The 18,820-nt window shown below is 45.3% G+C and overlaps 1 protein-coding gene across 2 annotated transcripts in view; it reads left to right on the plus strand.

Moving 5' to 3' along the window:
• The first annotated feature begins 2,103 nt into the window (after nucleotides 1-2,103).
• Nucleotides 2,104-18,820, plus strand: part of LOC114876050 (myb-like protein X) — a 50,615-nt gene continuing 33,898 nt past the window's right edge. For both annotated transcript variants that reach the window (XR_006829294.1, XM_029187060.2), the window contains exon 1: nucleotides 2,104-4,408. Coding sequence is in view for 1 of the 2 variants with exons in the window: in XM_029187060.2 (XP_029042893.2) it covers nucleotides 2,942-4,408 (1,467 nt within the window). In the remaining variant the exon portion in view is untranslated. The remainder of the gene's footprint in view (nucleotides 4,409-18,820) is intronic.

Here is an 18,820-nt window from a genome sequence, read left to right on the forward strand (position 1 = left end):
GAGTGAAAGAGTGAAAGAGTGAAAGATTGAAAGAACGGAGTAAACTAGTGGCATTCCGGAGAGTAACAAAGTGACCTACAAGCATAATCAGGCTAGATAACCTCGTGAACCCAGGCAAAAGTTTTTCAGATCGATAGCAGTGTGTCCCGCTACATTCTTATACGCCAATCGCTTCTCTACTTTTCTCGTAGGTTAGCGTAATCTTTACTTACACGATTTTCTGTCCTCGATCATCGCGAAAGACGTAATTAAGCGGGCGACAATTGGACCGATTTCTGTTGAGAAATTCCAAAGGAAATTTCACGAGCTCACTGTCGTCACTGTCGAAAACGAGATTACCAGGCCTCGCGTTCTCTGAAGGCGGAACGAATCGATCCATTCACCCTGATCCCGTGGCTAAATCCGCGTGACTAATTTTCCTTCCTGCCCACAAAATATCTCGATGGAATTTCACAGAAGCGAGCCGTTCTTTAAAGCTTAGGCATATGTCTTTTGTCGCGATCGTTTCGAGCTGGCCTGGTTTCAATTTTTCCTGGTTAATGGTATCAACGCGCTATTTGCCAAGGTCCCTAAGGATAATATAATTTGAAGAAATGCGTAGATTTGTTAAATTTTCTCGGTTGGCGCGAAGAAACGATGGTATTCCACGAGGGTGTTTTACACGGTGGAACTTTGAGAGTCATTTATTGTGCCTCTCACCTGGGATCACGGGTCATTTATCTGGAAGGCTGATTGCGCGCGTTCCGTGGACACCGCTCGTATTCCCGTGCAATTTCATCGTCGTTTTGCCGACCATGCGAACCGGCTCGTCTTTGCGTGGCGAATTCTGACGAATGGAAGAGAATTAATATCGTCCAGACGGCGAAAGTGAAACGATCGAGGTCTACGTTTCGTCCACGATATCGTCTGGTTGTAAACGAATCGAACCCATTAATCAGTCGCGAAACTTTCTAATAAAAAGAATTTCTTACTCGCGTCGATCAAGAGTCAACTGTTAACATCTCGCTGCGTTCTTTATACCGTCCTGTTACTGTATGTATGTATGTATGTATGTATGTACACGTTGTCGCCTCACCAGCTGCAAAGATCACAGCGATATCGAGCAAGATCCGATCAACAGTTGACAGCAACAGTGACAAGCAACAGAGGGAGGAATCGCGTTGCTGTGGCCTTTTTTCCTTTCCATCTCCCTTGAATCGGAGGAGAAAAAGGAGGCGATGAGTGGTCGCGATAGGTCGCGAGCCAAACGCGTTTATCGAGGATCGAATCGGAGCGGAAGCCGTCCAGAAGGGCTACCGTGTTTATTTATCGTGTCGAGCACACCGTGGCCGGCTTAAAAGGCTGGTAAAAAGCGACCGACGACCTCCGTACTCGGCGAAAAACCAGTCCCAGTTGTACCGGTTAGTTGTAAGACACCGGTGCGGCGCGGCGCGGTGCGGCGCGGCGTCGCGATCCTATCGACCTCTCGTTCTCGCGCCAACCATCTCGACCAGATTTCGTACACCCGTGGACCCTGCGGACATTTCTGAATGGCGACACGAAAGTGAATGGGACGAGAAAAGGGTGGTCCGACGGATTGTTTTACCTTGATGCCAAGCGAGAGCTTGGTATCAAGTGGTTCGCTGACCGTCTAACGTTTTGAGGTTTGCATTTGTTTTAGAATAATACATCGTGCATTTTAATTATTCATTCGTTCAGATTCGCTAAACGATCGGTCAGAGCTTATATTTTAACAATTTACCGAACACCCCTGGCGATCGTCTTTTTAAAATCCAGCACGCGTATCCTTACCAACGATAAGTTTAAAATTCAATCTATTTACATCGTATGGGTACATTACTGATGATGGGAGTCCATAGAAGAAGACGATGGGCACGGTTGTTACGGTGGCGAGAGACACGGCGAGCACCGGCAGCGGCAGCGGCAGCGGCACCGGCACCGGCACCGGTACCGGCACCGGCACAGGTAAGTAAGGATAGGGACGAAGGGGACGCAGACAAGCCGGCGGCCCAAGGGTGACGGAGGGGGCGGAGAGGGAGACGAATATCGCCCGCACGCATGCGCACTCGGTTCCGCGATCTCTCAGGCCGCCGCGCCGGCCGGAGAGGCTGGCCTCAGTCGGCCGCGACATTCGGTCCGCGATACCATTCCCAGTAATCTCTGTCTACTGGACCTGACCACGATTAGTGTGGGCTGCCGGTTGGTTAGCGGCGAACGCATGTGCCATTTTTATCATCGAATTAATTGAAATCTTTCCCAGTCGAAAATAAAGCCCCCCTCGATAGCAGCCGGTCATTGATCCGTTATCGGTGAACTTGAGCTCGTTGTCAGAATTCGTTGCAAGGCTAAAATTGTTGGTTCGATAGGATAAAAGGACCCGGTTCGTTTTTCGTCGCGATCGCGTTCTCGAGAATCTAAAAGACCAAGTACGAACAAGTTCGGTGCAGGATGGACGTGAAAGCGGACACGGAGAAGATCGACGAAGGGAAAAGAAGTCGCGAGACGTGAGAGGAATCGTTTGCGCGAGTGATCGTCGAAGGATTACCGTTGTCGACCGATTTTTACGGAATCGAGTGAACTGGAACGTAGCCAAAAGCACGTCTATCCGTTGCCGCGTAAAGTTACAAGTAAAGATCCTCTTGCTCGGTGCGGTAGCGATCACCACGTGGATCAACGGTGAACCCTATCACCGTTACGTTCGTTTCTCGAAGAAGTCTAACAGCCGCCTGCCTTCTGGCCATCCATCTTACCAACCGAAGAATTTGGTTCCCCCTTAAACCGATCATTAATGTCCCGATCGTGGTTCTTGATGTGCAGAGCTGCGCGTCGATCGCGATGCATCCTTGAACAGACAGCATTCTGAGGGAAAAGAAGCGATCGAGGAGTGGAGCTGGCTAGGATAATGTAAGGTGTCTGAGAAGTGAGGTTTCTCCAAGACGAAATGACGCTCGATAGGAGGTTGCTGTTGTTGTTGTTGTTGTTGTTGATCTTTCTGATGGCGTTCGGTCTGTTCACGGTGGAGGCTAAGCATCATCCGCGGGAGGAGGTGGCAAGCGAGGCTAGACACAGACACAGGCACAAGCACAGGCACAGGCACGAGTCCTCGAACGGGAAGAGAAATCGTCATGAATCCTCTTTGTCGCGGGTGCCCGACTACGAGGATGACTACGAGCAGGATGATTACGATCCTGGTCCCCCCTATTACTACGAGAGATCCTATCCTCGGACGGCGAGGATAATCGGACCGCACGGACCGAATCGGATGCTCGAAACGCGTTACTCGGCAAAGTATCGCCGAGGTGGTAGTTATCGCGGAACAGGAAGATATTCTCCCCGATATCCGATTAGAAGTTACATGGCAATGCCCGATAGGACCTACCGCAGCAGACTCGGCCATTCGAGAAGTCGCGACCAAGAGTACGAAGAGTACGAAGACCAGTTCGATTACGAAAAACCTTCCCGCGGTTACGAGGACGACAGGCATCGTTCTTGGTGGAAAAACGGAAAGAAACAGAGGATCGCGCCTTCCAGGCACGATTGGCGTTCTGACGTTCGAAAGAGACACCATCCCGACGATCTGCAAGGATCGACGAGGAGATTCGATAACAATTGGAGAAAATTCAATTCCACAGAGTCGAGGTATTTCTTTCGAACAAACAGGAAAAAGATGGACAGGCCAGAAGATTACGATTACCCTGTAGATGGCTACGATGATAGGAACAAGGACGAAGAAGAGGACGAGGATCAGAAAGAAGAAGAGGAGGAGGAGGAGGAGGAGGATCAGAACGAAGACGACGAGGAGGATCAAAACGAAGACGACGACGACGACGACGACGACGAAGACGACGACGACGACGACGACGACGACGACGACGAGGAGTTTGATAATGATTTTTACAAGAGGGATAAGAAATCTCCTTTGAAAACGTACGACGACATCATTAGACGATTGACGTCCGACGAGCCGACCACGGTTAGAACCACTATAAAAAGAGACTACAGGAACATCGTGGAGGCGGAGAGACACGCGAAACGAAATGCTTTTGAAAATTTCAAGTACGAACCAAGGAACCTCAGCAGATCGCTGGTTCACGATCGTGGACTGAAATTTGCGGCATCCTCGTACGTTGGCTTCGATCATCAATCGGTGAAGAAGATCGTGGAAAATCCGTCCAGTAAATTGTTCAGCTCGCCGGTCGATCGTAAATTAGCGAAGAACGCCAGCAACGCGGACGATCGGCAAGAGAAGAAAATCGTTTCGAAGATGGACGATAGTCAGGCAAGGACCAAGAGTCTCGAGCAGGATTACGACGAGTATGTGAATGCGCCGGATAACGAGAAGGAGGAGGATCTCATCAAGGCTGGAGTAGAAGAGGACTCGGCTATGCAGGCGGACGTTACTAATACCGTGAGTTTAACATTACAAATACTAAACCTTCTAATCCTAATAGGTACTAATTGCAATTTTCAAATAAATAAACTTTATCAGTATGTACTACAAGAAGAACTTACGTTTCCTTTCCAACCTATAACGAAGCATAAAATTACAAGAAACGTACTTTCCATGAAACGTTTGACCGCCAAAGCGTGAAAGGGTTAAAAGTAGCGAGAAAGTCGAGAGTATTCGAAGCAAATGCGAAACAGTTGGTAGTAGAGATGAATGATAAACGACAGGGAGAAAAGGAATTCTTGTTTTCCAATTCGCTATCCTCCACTAAATTATGCGAATTAGATGTTTCTCGATCTGCTCGAGATGCGACCTTGACCAATGTTCTTTCTCGTCTCGATTCGATTCGATTCGATTCGATTCGATGTTCTGGTGAAAATTCGAGGATCGATGATACCGTCTGAAACAACCTCGAGAAATTCCTCCTCCTCGAGTTCGCGAGAGAACGTTCGATGGCATCGAGGGGGAACTGGAAGTCGTAAACCTCCTCGAGTTCCTCGCTATCGACCTTGTCGACCAAGATTAAGATCGTGGCGTCTCGATTTTACGGAGCACGCTCGCGTGCGCTCGCTGCTACACGCCAGACAGAGAATCCTTATCGATGCTCCGTCTTGGAGCCGAACCTTTTATTTCACGCCAACCCCACTCGGACAATCCACCTTTCCTACCAAACTCTTATCTTTCTTTCGTCTATAGGAAGGAAATTTAAACGAAAATCAACAGGATTGGTCCATTTACAGAACTCACAGAGGATTATTATTGACTCGTACTACTTTCATTTGTCGTTTTCTCAAAACAGATACTCTATCTATGTAATAACGAATTGACAGAGCTCGATGAGTTTATCTCATAACGAGACATAATAAAAAAAGAAGATTTCCTGCCGTTCCGCGTCAGTTCGTCCTTGGCAATAGAGCTCTCGAACAGACGTCTGGCGTCTATTCGGTCTAATCGATCACGTTCCGTTCGACCCTTGCCACCGCTTCTGAGAACTATTTTGAATTCGTTGCACTTTCGTCTGTGGTTGGCTGACTGGCTGGTTATTATTGCCACCGGGCTGTTTCTCTTACCTATGGGGGCCAAGATTAGATCGACCTTGGCAATGTAACCGCGTCGACCAGCCGCAGACCGCTTTTATCCGCGTGAAAATCCTCCGTCGCGCCGCGCCGCGCCGCGCCGTGCCGTAGCAGGTACGTAGGTTGGAAATACCGCGTCGCTTCTTTATTACCACGAGCTGGGCGAGAAATCGATACCACGAGAGGGTGCTCGTCCATGCACCACGGTTCTTCCTCTTTCGTTCGAGTCGAATCGTTTGAATGATCGATGCCGAGCTCGATGTTTTCTTGACGTTATATGTATACATATGTACATATAGGCAACGAGGAAACTAACAGGACATTCTAAAAACTTAAATTTCAGACTCAACTGTCCGTCGTCGAAGGATAATAATTTGCATAGAAGACGCAAGCAGCGATTACGTCGCGGTAGAAATTTGAAAGTAAGATCCGAGAGAAATTTCCTGTCGCTATTCTGGCGATGCAAACGGTCTGGTCTCTTGAATGGATCGTTTGATCGATTATCTTCGTCGTACCTCGGTTTGCAAAGAACCGAGGTGCAGGAATACGCTCGAGTTCGAGGAAGCTAAGTTGAGACGAGATCGAAGCCGATTCCGCGAAAAGGGAGGCGAGGGGAAAATAGAAATTCCGTACGGTGCGAAAAGGGGCGTTGATAAATGATCGCAAATTTCAGAGATGAGCATATTCGGCTGAATGGAAAAACGGTCGGCTACCGGGCAACGGACTAAAAAGTCCGTGGCCATCGCCAGATGCATTAATCGGAGTCACACAGCTGTTGCCGGTCGTGAAATAACAGTGGCTGTGATTCTAAGCGGTCGCCACGTGTTGCTACAAATCGTTAAATCGTTTTTATTTCTTTACTTGTTCGATTTCTTCGGAGAATGTAACACGTTTTATTAATCCCAATGAAAATATATGATAATAAAGAAGGTAGAGAAAAAAGAAGGTACGGAAATGGACGCTTATCCAACGATAACTTTTTAATCCTAAAATGATGAGAACGATGGAAGGTAAGGTAAAAGATCTTCTGACACAATGCGACGAATAAAAATTTTTTTTCCACGAGTTAAATTCATCTTCTTTCCTCGAATCGTTAAAAGACACATACCACGACGTGTTTTGTCATCGCGTACTAGAAAGATAAACGAACGTCTCGTTTTAAAGTGAATCTGAAATGACGCGCGGTGTTCATGTATCCGAGGGGTAAGCGTGCATTCATCAACGAAAGCAAAAGACGGTGAAAGCGAGTAAAAGAATGCGAAGAGTGGCTTCTGTGGTAGCTGCAATTAAAAGGGTCCTGTTGAAAAGAAAAATCGAAAGCATGCCTCGTGTCCGACCACTGATTCACTAGCAGAGAAACACCTTAATCCTGCGGTACTCGGTTTCTCCCTGTTCGGAGTAAAAGAACGAGAGCCGGCTGTCATGTCGTCGTGATCGTGGTTCAACCTTTTTGCGCCAATTTACAAAGGTAAACCCGCCACGTTCCATCGGCGATTTACCTCTACAACGACGGCTCAAGTGGAATTACTGCATCGGATAATTGAGCAATTCTACGTGTACTCGTTCTTCCTCTTTTCCGCCGCGATTCCTCCATCGATCGATCGTTATTCAAGGGAATTTCGTTGATCGGTTAAGTAATTCGTCAGAGTTTATACTGCTGTCATGCTTCTTACATGTATACCTATGTAGGATTGGGCAACATTTAAAGGGGTTGACTTATAAAAAAATCTAAACGAACATGCTTGGTATGTACTTTCTTTCGTAACCCGTTCAATTCGTTGCGGGCTGATTCTCGAAAGCTGTTTCGCCGAAACAGCCCCCCGTAGCGAGCATTAAGAAATGACTTTGCCACCTGACCACGCAGCCAACACTCATAAATTCACCATAAAAGCTTACCAGAGAAGCTCGTTTGGCCGCGTAAAAAATTCCAACGAGAGAAACCTACCACTGTTTCCCTCATCTTAATTGGCGAAATTCGAAAAGACACGCGACAGAAATTCTGAAAGGAGATTGATGCGGATCAGAAAATTTTGTCTAGACTCTAGAGAGACAAGATAAAGAAGGGCAAGCTTTAAAAAGCGTAATCTTTCGAGTGGATGATTCACCGGCTATCAACCGCAGAATTAATCTTCCTCGTCTTCTTAATGAATCATGAAAAATAGGCCGAATTCTAAATAGGCCATTCTTCCATACGCGTTTCACTGACTCACCCTCTTTTAATTCTTTGTCGACGAAACACTTGAAAGTTCGAATTACAAGCTTATAAAATGTAAATATACATTTTCGTTCATGATTCTCAAAACTGTTTTGCATGCACTGTCCCTGGTAGATAACCTCGTTGATGAGTTCATTAGCACGACCAACGCGAGACCGTCTCTCTTTCTCTATCTTGTCTCCTCGGGATAACCGTGCTAAAAGTATTTAAATTTCGATTAACGCGACAAGGCTATAAAAAATATCCTTGTATGGTGTATACGGCGAACCGTAGAAAGTTTTACCGAGTAAACATCGTCAAAGTTGCAGTGATTCTGATTGCACAACGAAAGATTGCGGTTAATTATGTTTACTCGTAGCGCAGTGTGCGGTAAATAACATATACGGATCCAGTCGGTTTTTTCAGGCATTTCTTTTTTTTTTTCTACAGCCCTATCTTGTAGAAGAAATTTTCGTCAACTGAAAAAGCGATGTTCCGTTCGCGTGTTGCATTAAATTGCGGCTGTCCATTTAATCGGTGAGTCACGAATTTTGCCAGCAAGTTCAATTTAGTTTACGGAACACTTGTGCCTCTACCAATTCGCGCGAGCATAGGCTAATTAATTCCTGGAAGCTCGTCTGCAGAGAGGATTGTCTTGTCTTGCAGACACACGGTACTCGTGCTCGAACGCATCTGGACGTTATGTATTAGGGATATTGGAGCCTTTCCAAGATACGATGCACGTAAACCGCGAGTTATTCAGCAGCCAATCTGTAATGATGCGTAATAGTGACGACAATGCTTGATGATCAAACTTCGGCCGGATTTATCAACGGAAATGTACGATAGTCGCTTTAAATCCGGGGAAATGCTCGACAGAAGACGCGATTCATTTCCAACGATTGACACGATGTTTGGTAAACCTATCCAAACTTCCTGAATCATTAAGGGACGGATAAATCATTGGAAAGTTGGATAGATTCCAGGTCGAACTGCTTTCGATCGAATTATGGCCTGTTGATGCTCGCTAGCTTGGATCACGCGACGATATTTCTTCCTTTTCGTTTTAACAGATTTTCAATTCCGAAGATAAATTAGGGTAGAAATATTAATAATTAACTAAACTGTTGCGTTCACTCTAATCGTAAAGTAGTCGAGTTGCTTTGATAATATCAAACTGAAATCAGATGACGCAGATGGCGCAGATGGCGCAGATGGCGAGATCTTGCCTCGAAATCGGGTCATTCTCGTGTCCACTTGGAGGGACTCCAATTTCGCGTATTCTCGAGCTGATGTACCGATAAAATCCAAAAATATTTCCGTACTGTCCTCGTGAGCCAAACTCTCCGCGTATCTGCACCTAGATCTAACTCAATACCAGTCCTCGAGTGGCCAGTCTATTTGAAAATCAAAAACAGACCGTCAATTGATCGTGAAATGATATTTTATTCAGTTTAATTTTGAACGCGATTAACGATAATGTAACCGGGCAGTGAAATATAAAATGAAATTTCGATAGCTGCTTCGTAAATGCTCTCGTCCCAATAATTAAGGATAGCGATCAAGGCGTTAACTTTGTTTACATTGTCGATCGTTCGATTGGAGTATGGGGCGGTTCTTTGTGGCTGAGATTTCCATTAAACCTTCCTCTCGCATAGGAAACAGCGGGAAGCAATTTCGTTTCACGCGCGAACGATCGCTTAAATAACACGTTACCACCTTCGCGAGGGATCGACGGGGATGAAGTCATTATAAAAAGCCTTTAGCTACGGACACGGAAAAACAAGCAGAACTCGTTTACCTTAGGTTCTATACTTTTAGTAGAATCTTAATATGTAATGGAGTCTGCACGGTGTATCAGCACCATCAAGGTTCCGCAGGAAGATGTCTATTAATTTTTTCAAAAATTTTTAAGTGGCTAGTAAAACATGATTTCGCGTGACATTTCGTTGCCCAAACGGATTAACTTCAGCCGTTGCGCGTCGCGTCGCGTCGCGTCGCGTCGGTAGAATTAGGACTCGGTTCAAAGAAGAAATACCAAACGATGACTGGTTCGTGCCCCATCCGTTGGTGAATTCCCATGGCGATCACGTCCCATTCACGAAACACGTATGCAACCGCGAGCAGCGAATCGACTCCGAAAATGCCTCTTTACGACACAGAATACCCAAGGAATCACAATTCCCTGATCCCTTACCGTTGCTAAATCACGGACGACCTATGGCAAACTTTCCATGGATTTAATTTTACGCCTCAGGTAAAGTCCCATAAATTATGTTCGAACTATCTCTCTTTGATCCCGAACCAGCACGTGCTCCTCGATTACCAGACCAGATTTACGAAATCCAAGGAATTAAGGCAAATGATCTCTGCTGCGGTAGATCTCGGTTCGTAAATGATCTCGCGTAGGTACTCTTGGGTGGCCGAGAAACGGCTACTCGAGTCGAAGAAAAGCTAGCTATTCCCCCCCATTACGTTTTACCATAAAGAAGCTCTATGCTCGAGGCAAAACCGTGAGACTCCTGCTGTTACCATAAAATTAATAGCTCAATTCGCTTTCAAAATTTGTCCGCGCGTGCTAAGCGAGGTTCGTTCTCTTTTTAGTCGTTTTGTCGTTTTGTCGTTTTGTCGTTGAAGTGAAAACCTTCCGAAAGGAACAAAGTAGGTATGTAATTACTGCGCTGCTGAAGTAATCAGACTGACAATCAGTGTTTGAAATATTTTTCCCCGGTGATTCATTTTGATTCGAGGAAGTACATATCCCTCTTTTAGGTTCCTCAGATAAGACGACCTACCGCGTTGGGAGCATTCGGACCGATTTACACGACGTGGGTGCCTGTTGAATTTACGACAGTAGGGCCATTTTCATTGTCCCTCGTTGCCGCGTTACACCCTTCCCTATCGATTCAAGCAACTAAATATGATTTAACGCCCTTAAATCGTGCTCGTATAAACGCCCTCTCGCCCATTAATAATAAGAATAATGTTAAATTGAAAATTTAAACGCTTCAGATATTCCAACTATTCGAGAGTGTGCAAAAACGAAAGGGGAAAGGGAAAGGGAGAGGGGGGAGCCCGGTTGTCGGCATCGTAAAGTGTGATTTATTCGACTGTCTGTCCGTCTCGACCGTAATTATCCCATAGAGCGCGATATATGTATGCGGTAATTTATCTGGTGCGACTGTTAAAGTGGTCGCGACTCGATGTAATTCGCGCAATTTACGCGGCCTGATTAGCCGCGACTGTGGTTAATGGGTGCACTAGCATACGCGATAATTACAATATCGAACGACAGCTAGTTTATCGACAGGTGAATGTTACAATCAAAGGCGAGCAATCGGTGGGCGACAAACATCGTGGAAAATGGCAAATCACAAAGGAGTATGTAGCTGCGGGCAGAAGGTGGGCAGACGGTGTCGGCAAAAATAAATGTTCTACATAACCCCACAGGGTGTCACACCTTTGTACCGTGTAACTTACGTAAAGTATTTTTTGTGCCTTCGATAAGTAAAGTAGCAGCGCGTACACGAGTATTAACGTGGACACCCTGCATAATTGTGCGAGTTGCGTGTTCGCACAATGTTGCATTCCAGAATGCCGGTTGACCTTATAGGAAACGAGACGCGTCGCGTCGTGCCGGTAGGCAATAATCCTTGCGGAAAATGACGGATTCGTGTTTTAATGAGCGATAGGCGCCAACGCGAATTAGCACCTTTACACCCTAATTATTATCGTCGATTGAATATCGAGGTTTGAATTACTGCAGGCGAGCTTATAATTAAATGTTACCACCGGTTTTGCATGGAAACGAATGGTCGCTGGAGGCAGGAGGAAGTGTCGTTCGAAAATAACAAGCAGGATATATTTTTCGAACGATAAAACAATCTACTGAAAGTATCGATCAAACGGGAAGGATTATGCAAATGACGCTAAAGGATACACGTGTAATTGCATCGAACGTAACAATTTTCATAATGGGAACAACTATATAGTCGTACCCTGGTTGCATGTATCGATCGATTCCCATGGAATTTTTCCGTTCGACTCTCTCGATAAATAATACTCGAGACCGATTAACCCTTTCGAGTGTGCTCCGTCGTTCTCCGTTTTCCGTTTTCCGTTTTCCGTTTTCCGTTTTCTCGGGGGTAATAGTACCGATGAATATTTATGAGCGTAACTTCTTACAAAACGACCAGTTTACTTTACGCGGGAACTTGGTACTCAAATATAATGAGATCTGTTTTCTCTGGTAGAGATACGGGCAATTTCATGGCTCGTAGAGCAATTGTGTTATTGCCATGGATAGGTATACCTATGGGGCAAGTTAACATTGAAAGTCTAAGGAAGAAAGTAAGTCTACGAGTCTATGAGCAAGGGGGTTGATTCTTGGCACTTTGATTGGCGCAGTAGAAACATCCATATATAGTCCGACATACGAGTACCGATAGTCGAACGTGTTATTTCGATAATGTTTGCGCGTGGCATCGGTGGTGCAATCGGTGACGCAATCGGTATTCGCCAGCTGGTGCCAAGAGCATCGAGTTTACCCTGTCCACGTTTTCCCGACATCCATCCTGGCTGCTTCCAGAAAACACGTGTTCCTCTCTTTTTACCCGGTGGCACGACGACATGTTTACATAGATGTTCCGGTCTATGTTTGCTCGTATCGTCTCGTCTACCTTCACGCTACTTTACGATACTCGCGCGTACACGCTCGATGTTTATGCAGTATGACTGGAGAGGAGGCCTCCTTCGCGCCTATCCGATACATCTATCCGATAATTTCGAGTGGAGTTTTGCTCGAATAGGCGAGCACGCATACAAACACCACTCGAATTGATTATTCTAATTTTTTCCACTCGTGCCGATTATGGATAAGAGATAACGATCGTGTGTCGCGACTAATGAAACATTGTCGGCATCGTCGCAATTATCTTGTTTCGATCTACATACAAATTACGGTGAACAGTTAATTTCCGGGTTTCTCTCCTCCCTCGATCTATTACAATTAACAGTCGCAGATACGAGGCTCGTCTTGTAAATAATTCATACGTCGGCAATGATTTATACTCGTCGAGCTAGCGCCAGTTGAGGCAGCCTCTCTCGAGTATCTCTCCTTTCGATATTAACAACTTGTTCGTTTAATTGCAACAGTCGATACTCGACGCGACGTCTCTAATTAACCGCACGCTCTGCGACTCGAATGCGGGATGATGATTCGAGTTCCAAGAAAATTATAATTTCATTGAGATATATCCGAGGAACATAACACACGGATAATAAAGGGTTTTTGCAATGAAAACGCATCGATGCATCCATCACGGTGTATCCTGGACAGGGGTAATGAAAGCGGTTTCGCAATGAAAAATTGACTCCTGGTAAGACGAGGAGAAAAATAGGAGCGACAGGACTATTAACTAACGGTGAACGTTGCAAAACTGACGTCGATCGACGCGATATCTTAGCTCTCGTTTATTCGCTAGTCCACTATGTAGTCCGCTAGTCGATAAAAAGCTCTCGAAGCATGTAGATCGAAAAAAAATCCACCTACCTGAGAAATATAAATGTTTGTTCTACGTCTCTAAGAGAATCGTAAAAGTTCCCAACTTTTGTTCATAAATTTTGTTGCAGAGAAAAATTTAATGACAGACTCCTGATCTTTGGCTCTACATATTTACATCGCTTCACACCCTACGGTGATCGTTCCGACACTCGGTGTCCAACATTTGCATGAATCTATTAAGTACCTGCTCTATTAATAACTTGAAAACTGTTATGCATAATATTTCATCTACTTACATTTCTTTGCTTCACCAGCTCTCATAAACTCATAAGGCAAGGTGTTAAATACCTACAGATAAAGCAGTCACCGCGCTATGATCTATTTAGTTATGATTTATACTGCTATAGAGGAGTGTGCAAAAGCTCATTTAAATATTCGCGGTACTCTTTGTGAAGTTAAGTGATCGGGTCGGCAAGGGTCGGCAATTTGTATATCGAACCGCGCCTTCGAGTCAATTGAAGGAGTAACCGCGGAATCGTAGATGAAACGCGATACATACACCTACCACTCGACGAAGATTTAAATTCGCTCGTTATACGACAATCAGACGTTTGCGTCTCGTTCTTCCCACGCGCCATCAGCCTCGTATGTATCGGTAAATACGCAACCGCGTTCATATTAATGCTAAAATTTTATGGCCGATCGCGCGTTCATTAGTAGTCAGCTATCCCAGATGGAATTTTACCTTTGACATTTGACATGGAACCATCGGCTGCCAGCCATTCTATCCGCTCGCGCCGCTCGCTTAGCTTTCCCTTACCAATTAACCAACCTGTCCATTCGCGTTCGTTTCTATTCAACCAACAATAGCTTTTCATATTCAGCTCATTTCCATCTTCTTAATTCGAAAGCAAACAGTTGTTGCTCGTAATTTCCAATGATCGTCGGAAATTAGGAAAGAACACGATTATTGAACCTCGAAACAATTCAACCGGATTTAGTGTTGGATAACTCAACGAAAGGAAGATTTCACGCGTTTTCTTAGCCATCATTTTATGGAAATATTAATTACTACAATAATTTTCCTGATCGTCTAACCTTTCAAGTGGGATGTATTTGCAGTTCTAAACAGATTCTAGTCAATTGAAAGAGAACTATTCGAGGCGAAGGCACGCGCCTAATTGGATATCGCGATTCGATCGGCGTGTTCAATTTGTTCGTATACGAGGGCCAATTAACGAGTTAATTAGCGAACGAATTCTATGGGAAAAAGCGCGCCGCGATTAGATGCCGCGATTACCGAGGGTTCTTCTATACGCGTTGGACGCGTTAATTACGCGAGGCATCTTCGAGATCCTACCTATAGCCACACTGTCAAGAGCGAAAGAGAGAGGAAAGAAGTAGATTTGACACTGGAGTGTATCTTGTCGAGTGTAAATTACACAACGAGCCAACGTCATCGACAAATTAACAGTTATGTTAATTATTATCCTTGAGCCAATAGCTTCCCGTTGCGCTCCCTGTTGCGAGCAAATCGCGATCGATCAACATCGTTGTCCTGTTTGCTTTCACGCTAGCTAAGGAAACGGTCAATTTCAAACAATGCATCCGCTGCCGCGCCGGCTGAACCGTGTCGCCAGCGACAGGCATTCGCGGTGAGATTTTCGCGGAAAAGTCAACGAACCCGAACGAGATTTATGCGAACGTTTAATCCGCACGGATGCTGATCCGAGTGCAGTTTATCGGGCGCGCGTGCGTCCGCGTGGTTAATGCCTTCACGAGCTCCTTCTAACGTTACACCATTCTACGAACCATTCTCTATCGTCGCGTATCGTCGGATAGAAAACATACGATTAGAGGAGAAACAAAATTTCATTCAGGTGTGTAGTAGATACATTGTAACTCTTGCTTCCGCGCCATAAGTCTTCGACTGACACGGTGCGGCGCGGCGGCGTCGCGACGCGACGGTTAGTATTCGCTGGAAGCATTACGATTTCGTAACGTTCACGGGTCTTTTTCTCTGAAGCGCGCAGGTTTGCGTGAATATGTATTAACGACACGAGCGAATTCGACGATTTCCGTTTGATGTCAGCCTGGTCTCGAACGATTCACTCGCAACGCGGACACGCTTTGGAATTTCACCGATGCGTCAGAGGATGCATCGAGAATAAACCGCGAGGGAAACGCGTGGCCTCTCGCAAAAACGGACGGCTAACGTTTCATCAATTTCACCCGGCACACTCTCTAATTCCATCCGACGTCTCCCGATTGCAATGTCACCTTGTTTTGCCTCCATTTGCATACCTTACAAGCTTTGGAAGCTGACAAGCTTGTTACCGAGGCTGACGTTCTATGGCTGAACCACCAATCGAGAAGTTAATTACTTCATTGTGTTACATGCGTAGATTTCAGCCTAGACTTCGTTCCTTCTGTCGTATCTATCAGTGGTCAAACTGACAGAGCTAATATGACAGTAAAAGCAATTGAAAACTAGAATTTGACCCTGTATGTACATACAAAGGTTTAAGTCGACGTCTGCCGCGTTGAGGGGTGAAACTGTTGGCGAAGATCAACGACCCTCTCGCAGCGCAGACATTCGAACTTGGTTTACTAACATTTGCCAGCTAGACACCAGGATAGTCGTCTATCTATCTTCAGCCGCGTGGCTATTTCGGTTACGACACGCGAAAGATCCGGCATACCAGTGTTGGTGGTGCGCACCCCTGCGTGGTGCAATGCGAACGAACGACCTAGTGACGCGCCAACAATTCCAATTCCACTCAGCAGCCGTTCACCTTCGTCCACCATACAAATTTCAACGCTTTTCAATATATTATAATCAACCCTGATCCGATTTTCAATTTCCGATTTCCGATTCAAGGCTCGTACGATACGATGTCTGAAAAGGTTGAAATTGGTAGGGGCTACTGGTGTTTCACGAAATTCTGACTGGTTCAAGAGCCGAATGAAAGAGTAGCGAGGTCATTGGTACGCTGTACGGCACGGCAAGTCCTTGATAAAAGGCTCGTCGTCTCTTGGCCGAAAGAAATTTTTCACGTCCCCTTGCATACGTTTTAAAGACATCTTTTGTTGCGTCACGGCTTCGCGCGTACGATTAGTCACGGGATATTTCCGAACGGCTGAAAACGGACAGCTTGTATCCGTCGGATCGGGTTAAGGCCGGTACTCATTGAGCTGTTAGGCTGGAAGGCGAGTCTCGGTAGCCGTGTCGGGTTCGCACAAAAGAGGCATTAAGCCTTATAGGAGCGTATAGACGTGTGTACACGATAGAGTACTATGTACTTCTCTAAGTGGCAACACTTTTACCTCTCTAAATGATAGATCGCCATTCCAACCATTCCAGCAATTCCACGGAAGCGATGATACTTGTGTTCTAATACCGCTTATCTCGCTTCGCAATTACAACTTTCATGGTTTACAATCGAATTGTAAAAACAAGTTAAAATTGCCTATCGCTTTAACCACTTCAGGGTGGTCTTCTCAAGTGAGTAGAAAGTAATTGTTGTAACGAAAGCACCGACTTCGTATATCATTTAGACACGTAAATACTGCAAATTGTCGATTTCACGACTAACAGATCGCGTATTCAGCCGAGAAATTCAATTGCCTCCACCAGGAACATCTCATCGAAACACCCTTACCGTGACCAATCGTTAATTGGAAATTTCCCCGTGACCATACCGAAGAAACGCACTTTCCCGGATCGAATGATCGAATGATCGAATGATCGAATGATCGGTCGATGGATCGTAAAAGCAAGTTTCTCCGAAGCGTAAAAGTTGAACAAACGATTCGCTTCGGAGCGAAATGCCGCGATTTTCCTGCGTAATTGGACGTAACCTGACACATGTGACATTTCGAGGGAGAGCCATAAGTTCGACAACGTTAATCACGCTGCAATAACGTGGTAAGTGTTGCTGGTAAACGAAGGAAACGACAATTATGGCCGCCATAAAGCACGCGTGAAGAAAGGTGCGTGCGCGGAACGAACGCAGCGTGAAACAGCTTGGAAGAGCTTGGAAGAACAATGCAGGCTCGAGCAATTATCTCAATTTCTTCTGACGATGAGAGTGTTGCGATAGAAATTACAGCCCGGGCAGCATGCTGGTATGGAAAACGTCTCGATCGATCTCCTAATACGTGATACGTTTAAACGTTGCGTATAAAAATTTGTTTAAATCAATTCCACCGTAACGAGTTTCTAAAAATTTATATCGCCACCCTGATGAACCGAGTAATGAGTCGAGTAATCAAGTTGCATTAACAAATGACCGAACCTTATGCCGGAAGTACTCTACGCTTCAATTACCGATGATTAAACTTGCAACATATATGTACATATAAATAAAATATACAGATCTGATCGATCGACTGACAACGTGTTAATCAAACGATGATTATCCATCTAGTAATAACAATTTGCATTTATCATAGATGATAAAGATCTCGTTCTCAAGCCTCTACTTATTCATAGCAGTGTCTAAATTACGTTCGTACCAGCGGTCAATTGGATCGCAATTCCTGTCGCTCAAGAAACGTCATTGTTGCATTGTCCGAAGCAAATCGGTCCAGATTGTCGTACGATCGATTGAATTTTGATGGAAGGAACGATCATGAGGTTGCAGGCGAGGCACGTGTCGCCACATTAGCGTCGTTCGAGTTGTCGAAGCAACATGTTCCGTCGTTTAACGAGTGCATATACATAACGAGGTCTATAGAAACGAGTTAGCAGTTGAAACGAATAACGGGCCCGTATATTAGTTATATTAGTTATGCATCGGACGACATTGTTTTACAATTACACGCACCTGGCGTGGACCTCGTAGCTTTTTTTCGTCAACAATGGAGACGCGTCGCGAAAGTTTCCGTTGCAGTCTGCTCGCAACGAGACGAATGATGTTTCTCTTCTGATGCAAAATTCTTGGTAACCTGTGTCGTATGTATCGAATGATAAATGAAGAGAAATCTACGTGTTCCTGGTGACGCTAAGTTGCATTCGCTGACACGTACTTCCTGGGACAACGTGCTGCATCGGTTATCATTTTTATCTACAGATAATGGGAAGAGTTTAATCGTTGGACGAGTAACGTGAACGGACGGCGTCGCCGCGTCGTTCGGATAAAAATAGTTGACCCGGTTGAAAATGCACGCTGCCGCGTCGAATAACCGCGCTAGACCAGTCCAGCTCATCGCGATCATCAAATCCGTTGTAATCGCCCTTTAACACGAGCTTATTAACGCCTCCCTTCTTATCTTCTCTTTCCTGCGTTTGGAGAACGGACCTCTTAAACGAGAAGAGGCTTAGCAAGAAAGGATTTAGGTTTACACGGTACTTTGGAACGTAACAGGAAAAGAAAAAAATAGCGATTAATAAAGCAAAGAGTTCAACATCTATGGAACATCTATGTTTTCTAGACAATGTCGACGTGTAACGCGATGACTGAGGAGGTTTCGATTTTTCTCTCGCGCTAATGAAAGCTGCGCGGCGACCGGAGACGTCTACTCTGCTTTATTAACGCGACTTGCCGTTACCACCTGTAAATAGGTATTCCGCGTCCGATCCTGTTCAGGATGAATGG

The sequence above is a fragment of the Osmia bicornis genome, chromosome 3, assembly GCF_907164935.1.
Source record: "Osmia bicornis bicornis chromosome 3, iOsmBic2.1, whole genome shotgun sequence".
Classification (NCBI taxonomy): domain Eukaryota; kingdom Metazoa; phylum Arthropoda; class Insecta; order Hymenoptera; family Megachilidae; genus Osmia; species Osmia bicornis.